Here is a 20,853-nt window from a genome sequence, read left to right as displayed (position 1 = left end):
ATGGTTCAGTTAAGGGTCAATGGTGAATAAAGTGCCCTGGACTCAGATCCAAAGAGAACTTCCAAAAGTATTTTAAGTTTTCAGTACTATTAGAATGAAGGTGTAGCCTCCCAAGTCATCTCTTTTAAAAGGGCAGCATGAATGTAGATGTTTAATATCTTTGTAACATTTACAAAGAAGTCTTTCCAGCTGGTGTGTAGACACCTGGAGGGAAGAGCAACTGAATTTTGTTCAACTACTCCTTGGGATGAAATAGCTGACCTCCCTACAAAAAGATCTGGGTCCCATCTGTGCAGAGCGCAGGGCACAGGCTGGAGGCAGATGGCATTTCTGAGATGTCATTTGTGGTTGTCATAGTGAATGAGCAAAAAGGAAGAACAAGAAAGGAAACTTTTATGTCTCCTTTCTTTTTTTTTTTTTTTACATTTTAGGATAACAGGGTTAGAACTTTTTTAAAAATTTAAACTTATTTATTTTAATTGGAGGCTAATTACTTTACAATATTGTATTGGTTTTGCCTCATGTCCCCTTTCTAATCTCTGCTTGGGTGGCAAAGGGTCCCGAGTGGGAAGGAAGTATGCTTTAATGGCAACTCAGCGACAAGGTGAGGAGTGGGGTGTTTCCTTTTCCTTCTGGACCAGGGGGTGAGTGTCGGGGGCTGTGGGAGTGAACAGAAGAGTCTAGAACTCTGTGCTTTGACGAGCTGGAGAGGGAAGGGGCTGGGAATATTTGGGACTTTTTCAAGCTGACAAAAGACTGTTGCCAGTGTCATCATCATGCTACCCAAGGAAGTGAATGGATTGGATCTTTGCATCCATCAGAGTACCCATGTCCACACCTGGAATATTTCTTTGATTTCAAATTATTTGTGCTCCAGGAAGATGCACTGATGTAGTGACCCAGGAGTGCAGTAGATGGTCACACTTGATCCTCTGGGGTCTCTCCAGAAATTTGCCTCTTTTCCTCTTCCTGCTTGCATTTATTCCCACTTACTGTCAGCTGACTGGGCTTACCCATGACCAGGTCAAGTGTGACATCAAATCTCGGCAGTGCTGCTGATTGGGTGATTTAATAAAGATATAAAATCTTCCATGGGCAAGGGGGTCAGTAGATTAGGGTCTATCTAAAGGTAGCATTGGTTCTGAGTATGAAGAAATGGGGCTTCCCAGGTGGCTCAGGGGTAAAGAATCTGCCTGCTAATGCAGGAGACATGGGTTTGATCCCTGGGTTGGAAAGATCCCCTGGAGAAGGCAGTGGCATCCCACTCCAGTATTCTTGCCTAGGAAATCCCATGGACAGAGGAGCCTGGACAGGCTACAGTCCATGAGGTCTCAAAGAATCTGACATGACTAAGCAACTAACACACACACACACACACACACACACACACACCCCAGGAAGCAGGAGTGAAGGCTGAGGTGGGCAGAGCAGGGAAGGAAGCCAAGCCAGCATGAGGATTCCTTGTTGCCCTGGTCCTTCCTGAGTGCACGTGATCGCTCCATCAGTGTAGCAGCGCCCTGGGGGAGCTTCGCCACAAGGGGAAGAAAAGTAAGGGGCAGATTTTTCCAGTACTTCCTGTCTTTCAGAAAGTGTCCATTCCCCCCACTTCCAGGTTGCACATGCAGCAGGGAAACCCCAGCCTGGGAGACAAAACATGGTCATGTTGTCAAAGCTCAGACAGGGCAGGAGCAAGGGGCATGTGAGCTGAGAGGGTCTAAAACATACATAAGGGGCATCTGCTTCAGTGGGGAAGCTTGAATGTAGGCTGGGGAATATTCCCATTTGGTGAGATGTTGATTCTCTCCTCTAGAGGTGATAGTTTGGTAACTTCTACCTGCAGGATATAGGGCTTCCCTGATAGCTCAGTTGGTAAAGAATCCGCCTGCAATGTAGGAGACCCTGGTTCAACTTCTGGGTTGGGAAAATCTGCTGGAGAAGGGATAGGTACCCACTCCAGTATTCTTGGGTTTCCCTGGTGCCTCAGCTAATAAAGAATCTGCCTATAATGTGGGAGACCTGGGTTCGGTCCCTGGGTTGGGAAGATCCCCTGGAGAAGGGAAAGGCTACCCACTCCAGTGTTCTGGCCTGGAAAATCTCATGGACTGTACAGTCCATGGGGTCAGACATGACCGAGCGACTTTCACTTTCACCTGCAGGGAATTTTATTCCTTTTGATGCTGTTGTAAGTGAGTTTTTTTAAAATTTCATCTTTGGCTTGTTCCTTAATAGTGGACAGGAATGCAATTGCTTTTTGTACTTTGACCTTGTATCCTGCTACCTGGTTGAAGTTGTTTCTTAGTTTTAATTGTGTGTGTGTGTGTGTGAATTCCTTAAGACTTTTTTTAGACAAGAGCATGTCAACTGCAAGTAAAAATAGTTTTACTTATCTGCAGGAAATTTGTTAAATAGAGAAAAAGCTAAGTCCTTTCCCCATTCTCATCTGAACAACTTCCTAAGTCATTTAATAGGTTCATTGGAAACTGTTATCTCAGGACCCAAGGCCATAATACAGTTTCCCACATTGCTAAATTTATTACATGAAATATGTACAGAATATTTATTTATTTGAAAAATTTTAATTGGAGAATAATTGCTTTACAATATTGTGTTGGCTTCTGCCATATAACAATGTGAATCAGCCATAAGTATACATACGTCCCCTCCCTCGTGAGCCTCCCTCCCACCCCATCCCACCCCTCTAGGTTGTCAGAGTACTGCGCTGAGCTCCCTGTGACATACAGCAACTTCCCATTAGCAATCTATTTTACATATGTAATGTGTATGTTTCAATGCTACCCTTTCAATTGGTCACCCCCCCACCGCCGCCACATGCAGAATATTTAAAAGAAACAGAACAACTTAAAGAAATTAGCGGCTTCCTGATAAATCAGGTTTAAATAGTTCCAGGGACCTCGTGGAGAATTTATTTAGCTTACCCGCAACGGGCTGCTCCTGAGGAATGGTCATGGGTGGTGATCTGTGTCATTTCCCTCCTGGGAACAGCAGTGACCTGGCGATCAAAACGCTCCATCAGTCGGTGGGATGAGGGAACCGGAAGCTGGTCTAACCTGCGCAGCTGCAGGGAAGGTTCAGGGCTCGGCTCTGGGTCCCTTTCCTTCCCCCAGGAATGGAATGCCAGTGGCATCCAGTGGCCTGTCAGACCAATCACAGGCTAGAATTCTCACTCGTACTTAAGGGAATTCTCAGCCTTTTCTTCCACATCAGGTCATGGGCCGAGCTCACTCATGATAAAGTTAAATTGGGTGATTGGTCTGGGATAGCTTGAACTGCTGATTTGGTTTCTGAATCCTAGTGTTAATGGTGACCAGCAGAGAGACCAGCTGGGCAAGTAAACAAAGTCATGCCCTCTAATGGGCTGGCCATTAAGATTTTTCTAAAGTCTTTTGATGCATTTTGTTGAGTGGATTCTTTCTTTTTTTCTTTTAGAAATAATTATAGAAATTAATGAAGTGTCAGTGTTTAATAACACCTGTGTGAGGTGGCAAATAAACCCAGGAAGAATAAACTCCAAGATCGAATATGTGGTAAGTGAAGTGAACTCCTTTTTTTTCTGCCAGGGCAGAGATGGTTACCATGGGAATGAGAGTCAGAGGAACTTGCTTCCGGAAGTGCTTCTCAATCAAATAGCTCTCCAATCCCATAGTCCTTTTTAAAGTGAGTAGAGTTTTTCAGATATCTGGATTATTTTATTTTACATGTGGTGTTTAACGTGCTTGTCATCCTCCAGGGTGTATGCGTGGGGGGTGTATTTATATTTGGCATCATCATGATTGCTTGTTTCCAAGCTCTCGTGTGTCACTTCCCCAGAGCCTAGAAGCATCTGCTGCCTGGGTGACAGGATGCAGCGAGCGAGTCTCGGGTTGTGACTGCCTGCATTGATCGCTGGTCATTTGAGTGCAGGATAGCACTCCTTAGAGAAACTCCCCATTTTATGTCACTTCTCAGGGTTTCTGGACTATCAGGCTGATCAGATTTCATCATCAGAGACCAGATAGCAGAGGTTCGCCCTGTTTGCCTGCCCCGGGGTGAGCAGTGCAGTATAAAAGGGAGTAGTAAGAGAGTAGTTTCCCCCACTACAAAATCTCTCTTGGTTGTTTTCAGTGGAGTCACAGTGGGTTCTCTTGTCTTTTCCCCTCACAAAGATATACATAAAAGGACAGCGGTTGGACCCCCTGGAATCAGGTCATGAGGAGACAGTTAATTTGACCACAGAGAGCAGGACCCCAGAAGTGTGCCTAGACCTGTACCTGGGCACCAACTACACCGTGAACATTTCTACAGCCCCTCCCCGACGCTCCGTGCCAGCCGTCACTGAGTTCCAGACAGCTGGTAGGTGGAGGTGAAGTCTCATTTCCTCCTAGAGAATGCTAAGCGCAGGATGTGGGGAAATGTGCTTCAGAATCCACAGGTCAGGAGAGTTCACAGTTACTTTCTAAGGTTTGCAGCCAAGGGGTTAATTACTCCAGGGGTCAGAACCAGAGCAGAGCTAGTAGGAGAGATTCCTGTCCTAAGGATGCCAGACTGAATGGGCACTGATGTATGGATTCTCAGCTGGGTCCTCTAGTTGACGTGGAAGGTAACAAGAAGGCATTTAAAAGACAGCAGTAGGCAGTGATGCCCTCTGTTTCAGTTGTCCACGGCAATAGAGGGTAGCCATCTGGCTTATCTTTGGTGGGAAACTCAAAAGTCATTTCTTACTCTTGCCTATGACAAAGGAGGAGCCAGGGAGGCTGACCCAGGAGCTGTACATCTAGGATGAGAAGTGACCCCAGGACTGATTAGGGGTGGGGATTCAAAGTGAGGGTGAGCAGGTGGAGAGGAGGAGGCAGCCTTAGGATGCAGGAGGGTAGAAGTTGGTTGGAAAGCAGATTGGAGGGAAGGAGCCTCAGGAAGTTGTAATAAACACTAAGGCACATAGATATCATCTGGATTTTTATATCATCATGACAATTACAATAAGTTTTTTTCAGCACTCTGGTTGTAGGATGTCAAAATTAATTAAATTCTTTAAAAGCAAACCTTGAGAAGCCACTGATGTCATTTATTGTCTTGTATGAGTTGAGGTAGTTTTCAGCTAGGTATTTGATATCCTATTTAAGAAAACCTACTTAAGTTGGACCATAAAGGAAGCTGAATGCTGAAGAATTGATGCTTTTGAACTGTGGTGTTGTAGAAGACTCTTGAGAGTCCCTTGGACTGCAAGGAGATCCAACCAGTCAATCGTAAAGGAAATCAGTCCTGAATATTCATTAGAATGACTGATGCTGAAGCTGAAGCTCCAATACTTTGGCCACCTGATGTGAAGAACTGACTCATTAGAAAAGACCCTGATGTTGGGAAAGATTGAAGGCAGGAGGAGAAGGGGATGACAGAGGATGAGATGGTTGGATGGCATCACCGACTCAATGGACATGAGTCTGAGCAAGCTCTGGGAGTTGGTGATGGACAGGGAAGCCGGGCTCAGAGTCGGACATGACTGAGTGACTGAATTGAATTTAAGAAAACTCAGCCTTTAGGTATTGCTGCTGCTAGGAACTGGGAAGTAACATGGATGTGGCAGAAATAAATGAAAAGTATGTTAGTCTTTACAATATCATTCAGACTATGAAATTATACAAAATAGGTCTCAGGGTACTTGTATAGAAATAAAATGATTTATTTCTAAGTAAAGACTATGTTAGGGAAAGATATTGTCAATTTAATATGGTAACTAATTAGAGAAAATTATTCAAAGTTAACAATAAACTACTGTAGATTTATTAGAAATAAAAAGATCATCCTAGGACTCCAAACTCATCTGTCTCTGTTCAGTCAATGACAGATTGCTGTTCATTGTCTGCTGTTTTTACTAACATCCTCTTCAACCTTTCCAAGTTAATTTCAGTTGGGGCAAGCATGGTCTTTGGGTTCAGACAGACCTGGATTTACATCTTAACTCTGCTGCTTAAGAGTTGAGTGACCCTGGCTGAGTCTGTTAATGTCTCCAGACCTCCTTCTGTCTGAAATTTTAAGTGGAACTAGATTAAATTTGCAAGTTAATCTAGTGAGGATTGGGCTTTATATTGAATTATCCCAACTGGGTACAAGGTACATTTCTACATTTTCTCCATATCTACTCGAGTTTTGTCTTTCCTGTTTATTTATGCCTTCATGCGAAGATTTGTCATTCTGTTCATTTAGATCCTGCACATTTAGCCATCTGATTTCATGATTAGCGTTATGCCAGTTCTCGTTAAATGAATTGGGAAGTTTTCCATATTTTTATATCCTGGAAAAGTTTATATCACTTCGGGATTATCCCCTTTCTTTAAAGCTGGACACACTTGCTCATAATGTCATTTAAGTTTCATCCCTTTGGGAGATAATTCTTTGATGACTGTCAATTTCTTCTGTGGTTTTGGGGATTTGTGTTTCTTACATATTCTTGAGTCAATTTTTATAATTTATACTTTCTTAGAAAATGCCCATTGAGTTGTGATTTTATTTTTTATTTATTTTTAATTTTTTAAAATTAAAAAAAAATTTTAATTGGAGGCTAATTACTTTACAATATTGTGGTGGTTTTTGCCGTACGTTCACATGATATATTGGCAGAATGTCAAATGGAATATTTGTTGACAGCTCCTCTGGAGTTATAGATTATATATTCCCAGGTTATTTTGATTCCTAGTTTTGTGTTTCTTTCTTTTTAACACTTGCTTTGCTTAGCTTGGGTTGTCTGTTTCATTACTATTCTTTTCCCTGAAGAATAATCTTCTGGGTTTTTAAAATTATTTTTTGTCTCATTAATTTCTCTCATTTTTAAATTTCCTTCTCCCGGATTCTCTTAAGTTGATTATATTGTTCTATTACTAAATTCTTGAGTTAATTGCATGGTTCAACTTATTTCCATTATTTTCTGTTTGATGATAAAAGTCTTCAGTTCTTCTTTCTCCCTTCTGGATTTGAACTTTGGTGGAATTCCTTAGGCATTTATACATATTCTCTTTATTTTTACTTTCAAGACACGGTGTAATTGCTATTCTGATTTTCCCTTGATGGAAGAATTATTTATGAGGGTGTTAATATATGTTCCCTTTATTTTTACTTTCAAAGCATTATATACTTGGTATTTTGGTTTCCCCATTGATCGAAAGATTAATTATGTATGTATCAAGTGGTAGGTTTAAAATATTCTCAACATTTACACTTTGCTGTTGATTTCTAGGTTTTTTTTTTCAATTTTAGTATTCTTTGGGGGGGATTTGCTGACATTTTCTTGGGGTTTACTATTTGGCAAAGTTTTGCAATACTGGGTGTAGTGTTTGCTTTTAAATGAGGTAAGACTTAGTCTTCAATCAACTTTAGTGGTAAGGCTTTTCAGGACTTCTGTTTTTGTTGTTGTTATTATTTTTTGCTTATTTAGATTGCCATTCTTCTCAGTTTGTCTTGTACATTCTGATAGTTTGTCTCACACATTTTGATGTTATGATATTTATGTTCATGATTGATGTCCTAATTGTAGATTCTAACTTGCACTATTAACAAGTGGCTCACTTTAGCCTATTTAATAATTTTTTTGCCCTGATTTTCTTGACTTCTTTGTGCTCTGCTTGCATGATATGCCTTTGCCCACTTTTCTTCTTAAAATCTGTCTGGATAGTACTGCTATGGATGTACTTGAGGAGATAGCATATGTTGCAAACGTTTGTAAGAAAAATAGAGTTAATCCATTTACGCAGTAGTGTTTGTGATACGGTTTTCCTTTCTTCTGTCATCTTAATTTTTTCTCTTTTTAATGCTTTGTTGCTATGTCTATTGCATTCTCTCTTTGCTGCACAAATGTTCTTTTCTCAGTGACTCAGACGGTAGAGATCTTGCTTTTATTCAGTACTACACATTGAAAAACAAAAACAAAAAAATCCTATTTGAATGTGTATTTCTCTTATTACCAGTGTCGAGACTGGAATTATGTTGACTTCTCCCCCCAAAAGACAAGGAAGTTAGCATTTTTTACTTCCTTTTATTCCTTCCCCTTTTGCTTTCCTTTTGCTACTGGCTTAATACAGCTTTTTATTGCCAGCCTCTTATTTTTAATAATTTTTAACATGCACTACATCTTTTAAGAATTCATTTTTATATAAACTTATAGCAATATTTATAACAATTATATAAACAGCTGTATGTTTTCATGGTTTTAGTGTTTACTAGCGGTTCTTTCATACCAAAGTTTTCCTGTTTTCCTCTATTTTTATTTCTCTTTCTGCATCGTGATTTCTATTTTCTTACTGAGGAATGGGATACTTTCTGAGCCCAGGATTATCTGAGAACCTCATTTTGTTGTCTTCACAAGTGAATGGGAGCTTGATTGAAGATAAAATTATTGGACAAAACCTTTGTTGTCAGAATCCTGGAGGTTTCACATTGGCTTTGGGAATTTAAAATTTTGAAAGAGGAATTTGAAGGTGTGATTTTTTTTTTTTTCAATCCCATGTAGACAATCTGATCTTTTTCAGCCTGGATATCATAGTTTTCTTTATATGTGAAGTTCCAGACTTTAATCATTTACTCGTGCATGTGGTAAATGCTTATTGACCACTTACTATGTGTTTGACAGTTTTGGGCATTGGGAATTCAATAGTGAGTGAGACAGAAATCTTTTCTTTCATGAAGTTTCAGTCATGGGTTATATACATGTTAATGTTTTTCACAGAATTTTCCTACAGCCCTGTAAGTTTTTGGATCCTCACATTTCAGTCTATCTACACATTAAGAATATTTTCTTTCATTAAATCTCTGAGTATTGTTTTTGTTTGTTTGTGTCAACTTAAAAAAATATGCACAGTGTGAGAATTGAGAGTTAAGTTTTATTTGGGGCAGTATGAGGACTGCTGCTTGGGAGGCAGCACCTCAGATAGCTCTGAGAAACTTCCAAACTGTTCCAAAGACACTATATATGTGATTTTGATAAAGGGGGAGTACATGGAATCAAGTACAGATTTTTTGGTAGAAAGTTTCTGCTTGTCTCATGAAGCTTCTGGTAGTCACAAGAAACAATCTTCACCAAGAAGGACTTTAGGTCTTTTCTCGATATGAAGAGATATAAGAATTGGGCTCATAAAATCAGCTCCTGAGGATATCTAGCTATCTGAAGACTTGCCCTGCCAGTCTCCCGGGAGCACAGAGTGCCTCATTTCTGCTCTCCACTCTGAACTCCTTCAGCGGGTGCTGCAGTTCAGCTGCTGCAGCAGCACATACTTTAATCTTTGTAGAGGTAGGTGACGAGCAACCGTGGCAAGTGCCGATTTGTGGTTGACATTTGTTTTTGCACTTCAAATACTCCTATGTGGAATTCCTTGTCTATCTGCATTGGTCTTCCATTTTCTCTCTCTTTTTTACATCCATGCCTTCTCCCTCTGCCCTCTGTGAGTATGTAGTAAGTTTGTTCTCTGGATGCATTTGTGCGTCTATGAGTTGACATTTCTGATGCACTTTAAATTCTGCTGCTGCACTTTCATTTCCTTTTGGTTTTTGTCTCTTCCAGTTCCTCTTTTATTTCTGCCTCTCTCAACCAGTTTCCTCTCTGCTATCACATTCTTCTACCATCTCATCCTTTATCTGTTTGAATACATCTTTAAAATTTTTTACTGAGTGTACAAAACAGATGTTGCTGAGTTTTGCCATTATTTAGCTCAATATTTTTTCAACAGTCTTCATTCTTTGCTTTCAAGGCTTGATCTCCCTCTTCTTCTTTGTAGAATCATTTCTTAGGCTCCCCCCTTTCTTGATTATGATTACTTACCCTTGGAAGTAAAAGTTTTATTTAGGGACTTCCCTGGTGGTCCAGTGGTAAAGAGTTCACCTTGCCACGCGGAGGATACAAGTTCGATCCCTGACAGGGGAACTAAGATCCCACAAGCCATGGGGTAACTAAGCCCGTGAGCCACAAATGCTGAAACCCATGAGCCACAACTGGACAGTTCGTGCATCCCAATGAAAAGATCTCCCCTGAGAACAAAGATCTTGCGTGCTGCAACTTAGATCCGAGGCAGTCAAATAAATAAATAAGTAAATAAATATGTTTTTTAAAGTTTTATTTAGGATCGATATTCCCTTCATAATAAAATGGATGGCATTCCCTTTGGTCTTCCTTCTTATTGGATAATATTGATATGCTTATCTCAGATCTCATCTTGAAGGATTTACTGATGGTTGGATGATCCAGTGTCCTTTGAGGAGCAGCTGCAAGAAAGCCTCCTGCCCTGATTGAACACTTGGCTATCTTGGATCAATAAAACTGTAGCTCTTGCGTCAGCTCAGCATCACCTGGCTTCATATGGACCTTCGCCTACAAAGGCTGGAAGGAACAAGTCTCCCCTTTTGCCGACCACAGCTCTCTGTCAAATGGAACCTCCAGAGCCCCAGGCCTCCACTTAGAAGTCCTTCTCTGTTAATGATCTCCATTGTGCTAACGAGAGACTATTATTATTAGAAGTAGAAGTAGTGAGAACAAACAGTGTATGTAGCCTGGGTGCTTATCAGAATTGCCTGCTGAGTTAGAAAAAGAAAAGAAGAAAAAAACCCACCAGTGTCCAAGCTTTCCTGTAGATCTGCTGATGGGCATTTAGGATTGGGAGCCACCAGGCTAAGGGGCTCCAGCTGGAGAAGTCCTTGCTTCCAGCCCCAACTCTATAGGCACCAGTCCACCCTGTTCCTTCCGTTGAGATTTTGGGACCCTGTTCCTTTGCTTGGAAAGCATATTGCACAGAGCTCTCAGCCTTTTTCTTTGCCCAGATTCTTCCACGCTGAGCTATGTAGAAATATCTTCATGTTTCTGCCTTATAGATGGCAGTCAACCCTTCTTTCCAACCCAGATGCAAATTGACCCATTTTTACTACTCTCCGTCAATTCTGTCAGGGTTGGGGGTGGGAAGTGGGAACCAGATGCCTTTGTTCTCAGACCATAAGGGATATAAGTGGGAAAATCATATTGAGACAGGAACTCTGCAGACAATACTTCTGCTTTATGTTCTGTTTGTGTACAGACATATACTGTATGTGGTATTGCTCACACAGGTATACTTGGTATGCCTCAAAACCACATGCATACATGGGGCAATTTTTGTTTCTGGTATTCTTATGCAGTCTTAAAAATGAAAGTTGTGAAGGTATCAGAGAGCACTTGTGATAGGTCTTCAAATTCTTTCTCATAACCATATTTTTACATCTTCCAATAAGAGCTGCTGCTGCTGCCAAGTCATTTCAGTCATGTCTGACTCTGTGCGACCCCATAGACGGCAGCCCACCAGGCTCCCCCATCCCTGGGATTCTCCAGGCAAGAACACTGGAGTGGGTTGCCATTTCCTTCTCCAATGCATGATAGTGAAAAGTCAAAGTGAAGTCGCTCAGTCGTGTCTGACTCTTCGCAACCCCATGGACTGCAGCCCACCAAGCTCCTCCATCCAGCCAAGACTATTTTCTCCAAGCTGATTGCCTGGTGCTGCCTCTGTCAGTGATATTTAAAATTTGAAATGGACAATTCTGATTTTGAAGACAAAAGTTTATTGCTATCATTATTTCTTCTTAGGTAGCAAAGACTCCAGTGGGAGAAATACGCATGAAAGGTTGTTATAAAAAGCTTCTCTCTGCTAAACATTGAAGCTTTTTCACATTTGTAGAAAATGTCCAGACTTGTTTGTTAGGAAATCTGCTTTTTTCTTGAAAATTAGCCTTGGTATTACTAGACTCTCTGTGGGGTCTTAACAAACTTCTTTTTTTTGTTGTTTTAACTGCCTTAAGAAAATAGAACATCGAAGGAATGAATTAGACTGCAGGAGGCATGAAATTACTTTTCTTCTATACAGGGATGGAAATACATCTGCTTCTTGATTATTTTACTGCCTTAGCCCTCATCTAAGGAGCCCTGGAAATACTGTCTGCTGAGAACAAACATCTTGCTTGGTCATCTACTTTCTGGTCATCTTCTAGGTTGGCAACATTTGCTCTAAGAGTTCTAATCCCTGACCTTTACTTTTATTCAGCTTTCTCCTTATTCTCAGACTTTCTGCCTGTTGAGATACTTACCTTCATGACATTTTACTTATGGGACAATCCAAATGATAGGATTAACTTTCTAAAATCTCACACCTTTATTGGTTAACAATAGTTTCATTTATTTTATTATTATTTATTGATTTTTGACTGCTCTGGGTCTTTGTTGCTGCACACGGGGCTCTCTCTAGTTGCGATGAGTGAGGACTCCTTTCTAGTTTCAGTGTTCAGGCTTCTCGTTGCCTTGAATTCTCTTGTTGCAGAGCACAGACTCTAGGGTACCCTGGCTCAGCAGTTGTGGCACCTAGGCTTAGTCGCTCCAGCATGCAGAATCTTCCCGGACCAGGGATCGAACCCACATCCCCTACATTGGCAGGTGTATTCTTGACCACTGAGCCCCAAGGAAAGTCCTACAACCATTTAAAAATATATATACATTATTTATGCTTGTGATATAAAAAAAGTAACACGGATTGCTTGATTGCACAAATAGGAAATTGAGGGCCAGAGGGGTTAAGTGACTTAGCTAAGGTCATGCAGTTAAGAAGCTGTGGAGCCAGAACTTGGAGCCAGGTTTGATGCTTCTGCTGTTAAACATTCTGTTGGCTCTCGGAGTTGCAGTTGTCCTTCATCATGGTATGTTTTACTAGCAACATTTCCCTGTGTTCTTTCTTATCATTTAGGTGATGATCTCTTAGAAGATGATGGGATTTTCAATATTTCAATATTTAATGAAGTTTGCTTGAAATTGAACAGACATTCTAGGAAAGTTGGATCAGAACGAGTGTATCAAGTAAGAAGATCTCTTATGCTATTCTTAATAAATTGTGTCACTTAAATATTTGGGTGCTCTCCAAGTGGGGATCCAGAGTATTTAAACACATGAATGGAATGAACTTCTAGATTGTTTAATTCTTATTTCTAGAGATGGATGCAAGACAGCTGCAAGTGAGGAACTAAATTGAAGGAAGATACTATATATATTTTTTTAATTTTAATGATTTGCTGTCATTTTCTCTGATATTTCATATATATTATATGTTATTAATATTTTGGTATATTAGTTGCAGCTGATTTTGTCATCAAATTCATACATGGAGGTGGGTTTTTAAGAAACTTCTTGCAGGGCTGTTGGTTCTCATTTAACTTGAATTTATAAACATCACAAATCTCAAGTAAAATTGTGAGTGTAATCAGGTAGGAACTGAGATTTGTTATTTTTGTGTCAGTTTCAGTTCAGTTCAGGCAAATTTTGCAAATTTGCCTCAGACTGATCTTCATTCTACCCCACTGCATTCATTCTGTCCGGTTGCAGTCACCCAATCCAAATTCTCATACAGCATAACAGAGTTCCTAGTACTTGAAAAATTAATATTTTTTAAAAAAGTGACATTCATATCTCATTTACCTTTTCTATTTACTGGGGAGAAAGAGTATCTACACTTAGATGGCTTTATATTCAGAGAAATTCTCCAGGTAGCTGCTTGGAACTTTCTAATTTTGTTCAGTTCAGCTCAGTTCAGTTGCTCAGTCGTGTCCGACTCTTTGAGACCCCATGGACTGCAGCACGCCAGGCCTCCTTGTCTATCACCAACTCTCGGAGCTTACTTGAGTAAGCTTATGTCCATTGAGTCGGTGATGCCATCCAACCATCTCATCCTCTGTCGTCCCCTTCTCCTCCCGCCCTCAATCCTTCCCAGCATCAGGGTCTTTTCCAATGATTCAGTTCTTCACATCAGGTGGCCAAAGTATTGGAGTTTCAGCCTCAGCATTAGTCCTTCCAATGAATATTCAAGACTGATTTCCTTTAGGATGGACTGGTTGGATCTCTTTGCAGTCCAAGGGTCTTCTCCAACACCACAGTTCAAAAGCATCAATTCTTTGGCACTCAGCTTTCTTTAAAGTCCAGCTCTCACATTCATACAGTTTACTGCCTAGCAAATCATCTGGCAGAGTGTAGACTAAGTATTAAATTAGAATTAATTCATCAACCGTTTGCCAGAAGAATATCATGTGTTAGGACCTGGAAATTCGGTCTGAATTAATATAAGCATACATGTAAACAGACAACTATAATTTGGTATCATAAGAGTTTTGATAAAAAGTAAATAAATGGAATAGGAGATGATGTTCAGGTACAGTTTTCTTTTAACAAGAATCAGAAATGATGCCGAGTCATAGACAGTAAGTGGAATTCACCAGATGAAAGATGTTGCGTGAAGTGGAAGAAGGGCACCGTGGGCACGTAGAGTAGCTTATTGGATAATCGAGAATGTGGCTTTTTGGAGGAACAGAGAAAACACGGGAGATGGGAAGAAATGAGACAAAAATCTGAGTAGTGGCCTGGTCATCCTTGATTCCTGTACTTTTGAACTTGAATCTTATTTTGATGTCTGTGTGGAAGCACTGAAGGATAAACAGGTGAGTGAAATATTCAAATTTTTATACTGGAAAGAACACTGGATCTAGAAACATATTCAGGTACCTAAGTAATTTAATATAAAATAAAGATGGTTTTTCAAATGAATACAGAAATAAATGGTTTGGAGACAATTGGTTAACACCTTGGTTAAGAGGATAAATGATTCTTACTTCATGGCCTACACTAAAATGATTAAAGAGTTCAATTTAAAAATCGCTGTTTTTTTAATATGTCAGACAAAGATTAAGTAAGATGTGTAACACTCTTAACGAATCCATTGGAAAGAAGTGAACATTCAAAGGGAGTTTGCAAAAGAGAATATGCTTACTGCCAAAACACACATGAGCATGTGTTATGCCTCAGAAAAAATATAAACCATGAGTTACCATAGTCTTTCTATAAACTTGGAGTGAATCCTGTTACACACAGCTGTGGGCACTTAAATTGGCATGACTTTCCAGAATGGTTACTTGTTAGGGTCTATCAGTAAATTTTCAGACATATACTATAATTTATTATGCAGACATACACAGAAAGGTTAAACTATCCTCTGAAGCTTTATTTATATTAGGGGAAATTGAAAACAACTTAAATGTCCATTAATAGGAATTTGTTCCAATAAATAATCGTACATTCATCGGATCAAACACTATCAGACTCGAAATAGCTTCTGCTTCCCGCTGGACAGCATTTGCTGCTGTGGACCAATATTCGCACTGAAATAGTCTCTTTATCTCTTCTGGTCTGAGCCCTCTCAGTCTCCTTTACAAGATCTCTCTTCTGTCTGTGCCTTAAATTTGATTACCCCAAGGCTGTGCCTTCCCTGTTCTCTTGTCCTAACGTACCTGTCTTTGGGTGTCTTACCCATTGTCTTGACTTCCGTGACCGTCTCCGTCTCCCAAGACTCCTGAGTCGACTTAGTTAGGGCTAATCTATTCTCTAAGCTCTGGGTCCTGTACCCCACCCCCTACCAGCTTCCTGTGCTCCCTTTAGCACTGTGTCTTCACATATGTGACTCTCTACCTGCAAAACCCTTCTTTCCCTCATTGTACCTGGCTAACTCCTGCTTGTCCTGCAGTGATCAGCTTGGTCATCTCCCTGGTGGGAGGCCTTCTCTGACTTCTTCCCCCAAATGCCATCCATTCTTTGAATTGGTTTTCCTATCCTGACTTTTCACATCTGCAGCTCACATGGGTAATGCCAATTTCCCCTTCAGTCCACAATTAAGATGAGGAAGCCTTCCCTGATCCCTAAGGAGGAAGGTCAGGTGGCCCTCCTGGGTACTCCTCCAGCCTCATGTGTTGTAACACTTATTCCTGTGTATTTTATTTGCCTGGATACTTACCTGTGAGTTCCTTGAGGTTGGGACCTGTATCTTATTTACTGCTGTATACCCAACACTGTATACTCTGGCTGGCAAGTAACAGGCACTCTATCCATTTGTAGGATTATTTAATGATAGAGAAAATTTTATAATATGTTGTTAAGTAAAAGGACTATAAAATTATTCAAACCGTGTGATTTCAAGTTTGTTAACTAGGAAGTAATTTTTGTTTATAGACTGAAATACAGGTAGTTTAGAATGAGACAGACTAAATGCAGCCTCCATAGTTGTGAGGTTTTTCTCCAGCAGATGGCAGCAGTCTAAATGTGGATGTGGGTGAGGTCAAACGTCTGGCTGGACTGAGTGCTTTCAATTGTCAAGAGTGGGTGATATTGAGAAGAAAAGGGTAAGGGCGTTGAGGGTTTCAGGCAAGGAGAGCAGTAGAAGTGATATAACAATGGTTTGGTTTTTTTTGAGATAGGTAGGGAAGCTGAGAGTGGGGGTGTTAGAATATTAGTAGACAGTTTTGAGTGAGGAAGTCTTAGGGGATTTCGTGAGAGCAATCAGAGTGGGAGCAAGTGGTCCAGAAGAATAGGGGATTAGGAGATCCTGGTGGAGCAGCTCAGAGGAGGACACAGTCTAGGCTGTGGATATGGGTAGCTCAGGTGGAGTGGAGGAACTTCACAGCAGTGAACTCAAGGCACTCTGAGACCAAGTTTTGATGGCTTATCTATATAAGGACTTTCATGTTACCCAAGAGAATGCTAGGAATGCTTGCCTCTGTCGGGGAGAGAGGAATCTCTCAATGAGCCAGGTGAAGAATGGCTGTGATGAAGAAGGGTAGAGGATGGAAGAGTCAGTGACACCAGCATCAAAGGAAACTCTAAAAATATGTACGTCCAGCTAAAGCACCAGATGATCATATGATCTGGGACTTTTACATTTTTTTTTCCTTTATAAGCCCCTATATTATATGTACATCTTGAGTTGGTGGTGGCCCCACTCCAGTACTTTTGCCTGGAAAATCCCATGGACGGAGGAGCCTGGTAGGCTGCAGTTCATGGGGTCGCTAGAGTTGGACACGACTGAGCGACTTCACTTTCACTTTGCACTTTCATGCATTGGAGCAGGAAATGGCAACCCACTCCAGTGTTCTTGCCTGGAGAATCCCAGGGACGGGAAGCCTGGTAGGCTGCCATCTATGGGGTCGCACAGAGTCAGACACGACTGAAGCGACTTAGCAGCAGCAGTAGCAGCAGCTTGACATTTGGTTCATCTGAGATGTAGTTATGCATTTTAAGCTTAGTCTTATAGCTGGTTGATGGGGAGGTTGCATAGGCTAGGTAGGGTAACTTTGTAAAGCTGTCACCCAGTTTAGCTTGCTATTGTATTAAAAATAATTCTCTGTGGGTGAGGATAAGTAGAAGGAAGCTCCTTGCTTTCTTTCCATTTTGCTTGTAGTATAGGTATCTGCAAGCCAAACAAATTTAATGGATCCCTTTCTTTTAATCTCATGACAGTTTAAAGTTCTAGGTCGAAGGTGGTATCTGAATACTTTTTATCACGCAACATCGTTTAACTTTACTACGAGGGAACAGACGGCAGTGGTGTGTTTAGATCTGTATCCAGCAACTGACTACTCGGTGAATGTCACCCTCCTGGGATCTCCGGAGCGGCCATCAGTGCAAACAACAGTAACCACCGCACCAGCAGGTAGGTGGGGTGTCTTTCTGTTTGGGGTCTTAAGACAACAAGTTAAATGTGTATTGAACTACACAACATGGGGGAGCATAAAGAATGCTAGTCTTGGAGGCAAGAGACCGGGTTCTCGGTCTAACAAACTGCCAGTTTTGTCTGGGGTACAAGGTCTCTGAATCTTCCCTCCCCCACAGGGGTGCAGGCTCAGAGAGGATACAGACCAGGAACTGAATGATTTACTCAGGAATCTCTAGGAGTAATGGATCGAGCATTGTGTAAGGTTTTCTATCTTTCGCCTCAAATTTAAGACAGCTGAAACCTAAAGGTAGACATTTGGGCAACTAGAACCAGCTTCCAGGAGTTCGGAAGTGTGAGCTCCACTGTGTCGGGCATTGGAGGGACAAGGAGGCCACCTGACTGGGTCTCATACAAGCACATTAATGCAACACAGAGAACAGTGGTCTAAAGCAGATTAGGCTCCTTCCCCTGTGGCTTGTGTTGTTGCTGTTTAGCCGCTCAGTTGTGTCACTCTTTGCGACCCCATAGACTGCAGCACAGCAGGCTGCCCTGTCCTTCACTCTCCCCTGGAGCTTGCTCAAACTTGTGTCCATTGAGTCAGTGATGCCATCCAACCATCTCATCCTCTGTTGCCCCCTTCTCCTCCTGCCTTCAGTCTTTCCCAGAATCAGAATCTTTTCCAATGAGTCGACTCTTCACATCAGGTGGCCAAAGTATTGGAGCTTCAGTTTCAGCATCTGTCCTTCCAATGAATACTCAGGGTTGATTTCCCTTCCCAATAGAAGCGGCTGTGTCAACTCCACAGCTCCCCCTAGTGGCAAGAAATGCTGATGTCGCTACAATTAATTGATTTTTTTTTTGACGTGCTGTAGCAGGAGCAGCAGCAGCAGGGCATTCAGCATCTTTAGTTCCCTGCTGCTGTTGCTGCTGCTGCTAAGTCGCTTCAGTCGTGTCCGACTCTGTGCGACCCCATAGACGGCAGCCCACTAGGCTCCTCTGTCCCTGGGATTCAAACTCGCACCCACTGCATTGGAAGTGCTGAGTCTTAACCACTGGACTGCCAGGGAAGTCCTTCTACAATTAATTTCTTTTGTTCTTTTATCAGTAGGGTTTAAGGGACAAATCTATGGACAGCCGGGCAGAGACGCTGCCCCCTTTGAAGGAAAGCAGTAGAGTAAGATAGGTCTTGCTCTTACCTTCCTGAGGCCTTTATCCTGTTCACCCACTGATCTTTGCGGGTCGAGAGTGAACACTTTGGTCTTTGTACTTGGAAGGCTCTGAAATATAATAGACACAAATGAGGGCCATGCAGTACAGGAGAATGAAAATTCACTATTTTATTTTCCATCTCAGATTATGCTTGGTATCAACACACATTGCAAGATGAATTCCTCCTCACAGCATAAACCTAGCCCCCACATCCATTTCCAGAATTTGAATATACATTTCCTCCAACTGTTCAATCCTCAGAGGAATGAAAGTCTGAAATTAACACCTACTTCTCCTTGTAAATTAATATGTAAAGGCACTCGAGTCCCAGGTTCTTTCCTCCCCAGTGTTTTCTCTGCAAAGTCTCTGTCAGAGTGGCCTGCTTGTGATGGAGAGTGTGTTCTAGCTGTTACATCCTAGAAATCTTGTTTTTTGTAATAGACGTGACTTCTTGGTGGAGGTGCTGCTCAGTCACTCAGTTGGGCCCAACTCTTTGCGACCCCATTAACAGTAGTACTCTACCAGGCTTCTCTGTCCATGGGATTCTCCAGGCAAGAATACTGGAGCGGGTTGCCATTTCCTCCTCCAAGGGATCTTCCCAACCCAGGGACTGAAACTGCATCTGTTGATCTCCTGCCTTGGCAGGCGGATTCTTTATCACTGAGCCACCTGGAAAGCCTATATTACTAAGGTACCTCCAAAGTTGAAGTAATCTTGAATTATCCCAAGTTTCATCTTTCAATGTCTCAACGTGAGGCCCAGAGTTACAGAACTTTGAAAAGCAAAATTAGGTGACAGCTGTACAACACTGTGAGTGTACTAAATATCATTGAATTGTATACATTAAAGTGGTTAATTTTATGTTGTGTGAATGTCAGTGAGAAAAACCCAGTGGATTAGATATGTTTGTCTTGCTCCTGGGCCTCAGTTACCTTCTGCGTGATTCGTTATGTGACATAATTCAAGCAAAATGTTTAACAGAGTTCCTAGTACATAATAATGTACATAATATGTACATTATATTACATGATGATGTAATATGTTATTATATTATTATTATATTACATAATATTTTATGTAATATAATAATATTATATACATTATTATATTACATAATGTAATTATGTTACATATTATATTACATAATATAATAATAGTATATACATTATTATATTATATAACGTAATTATGTTACATATTATATTACATAATGTAATATAATAATATATACATAATGTAATATAATAATATTGTATACATTATTATATTACATAATGTAATTATGTTACATATTATATTACATAATGTAATATAATAATATTATATACATTATTATATTACATAACATAATTATGTTACATATTATATTACATAATATAATATTATATACATTATTATATTACATAACGTAATTACATTACATATTATATAATATAATATTATATACACTATTATATTACATCATAATGATGTAATGATGTAGTAGTGATGATGACAGTGCTAGCTTTATTTACTCATTTGTTTAAATTAATTTTTATTGGAATATAGTTGCTTTACAATGCTGTGTTAGTTTTTACTGTATAGTGAAGTGAATCAGCTATACGTGTACATAGATCCCCTGTTTCTTGGATTTCCTTCGCATTTGGGTCACCACAGAGCCCTGAGCAGAGTCCCCTGAGCTGCGCAGTCGGTTCTCATCAGTTGTCTATTTTATACACAGCATCAGCTCTAACTTTGCTTTCTGAGCACTGAAGATGCGCAGCCGTTGTTCAAAGTGCTTTCCTTGAGTCAACCCGAGCCCACCCAACCTTCTGAGGAAGGCATTGCTATTATTCCCCTTTTACAGATAAGGACCATGAGGCACAGAGAAAGTTAAGCTGCAAGCCCAAGATCACAAAACTCGTGAGTGGTACAAGTGGGATTTGAACCCAGCCTGGCTCCAGGGCCCTCATTTTTAATCGGTGCATCTACTGCTTTTAACTAAATATTAGTGCTCGAAAAAAAGAAAAATTTTGTTCCTAGAACCAGCGCGTGTTCGTCCAGACCCACCTTGCTTTTGTCAGCCTTGGACTGTGAGCAGAGGCTTCAAGTGCCATGGGTGTGTAAATGCATTCATTGAATAAATGTTCAT

At 40.7% G+C, this 20,853-nt stretch overlaps 1 protein-coding gene across 3 annotated transcripts in view; it reads left to right on the top strand.

Moving 5' to 3' along the window:
• SUSD1 (sushi domain containing 1) overlaps window positions 1–20,853 on the top strand; it is a 136,984-nt gene that overhangs the window by 55,128 nt on the left and 61,003 nt on the right. For all 3 annotated transcript variants that reach the window (XM_086414540.1, XM_086414542.1, XM_086414541.1), the window contains exons 7-10: window positions 3,448–3,545; window positions 4,164–4,350; window positions 12,735–12,844; window positions 17,318–17,510. In XM_086414540.1, the coding sequence (XP_086270666.1) occupies window positions 3,448–3,545; window positions 4,164–4,350; window positions 12,735–12,844; window positions 17,318–17,510 (588 nt within the window). The remainder of the gene's footprint in view (window positions 1–3,447; window positions 3,546–4,163; window positions 4,351–12,734; window positions 12,845–17,317; window positions 17,511–20,853) is intronic.

This window comes from Bos grunniens, chromosome 8 (genome assembly GCF_055505025.1).
Source record: "Bos grunniens cultivar Pamir isolate PY7600 chromosome 8, Bosgru_T2T1.0, whole genome shotgun sequence".
Lineage (NCBI taxonomy): Eukaryota > Metazoa > Chordata > Mammalia > Artiodactyla > Bovidae > Bos > Bos grunniens.
The sequence above is the reverse complement of the archived record's forward strand: the minus strand, read 5'-3'. Positions and strand labels throughout refer to the sequence as shown.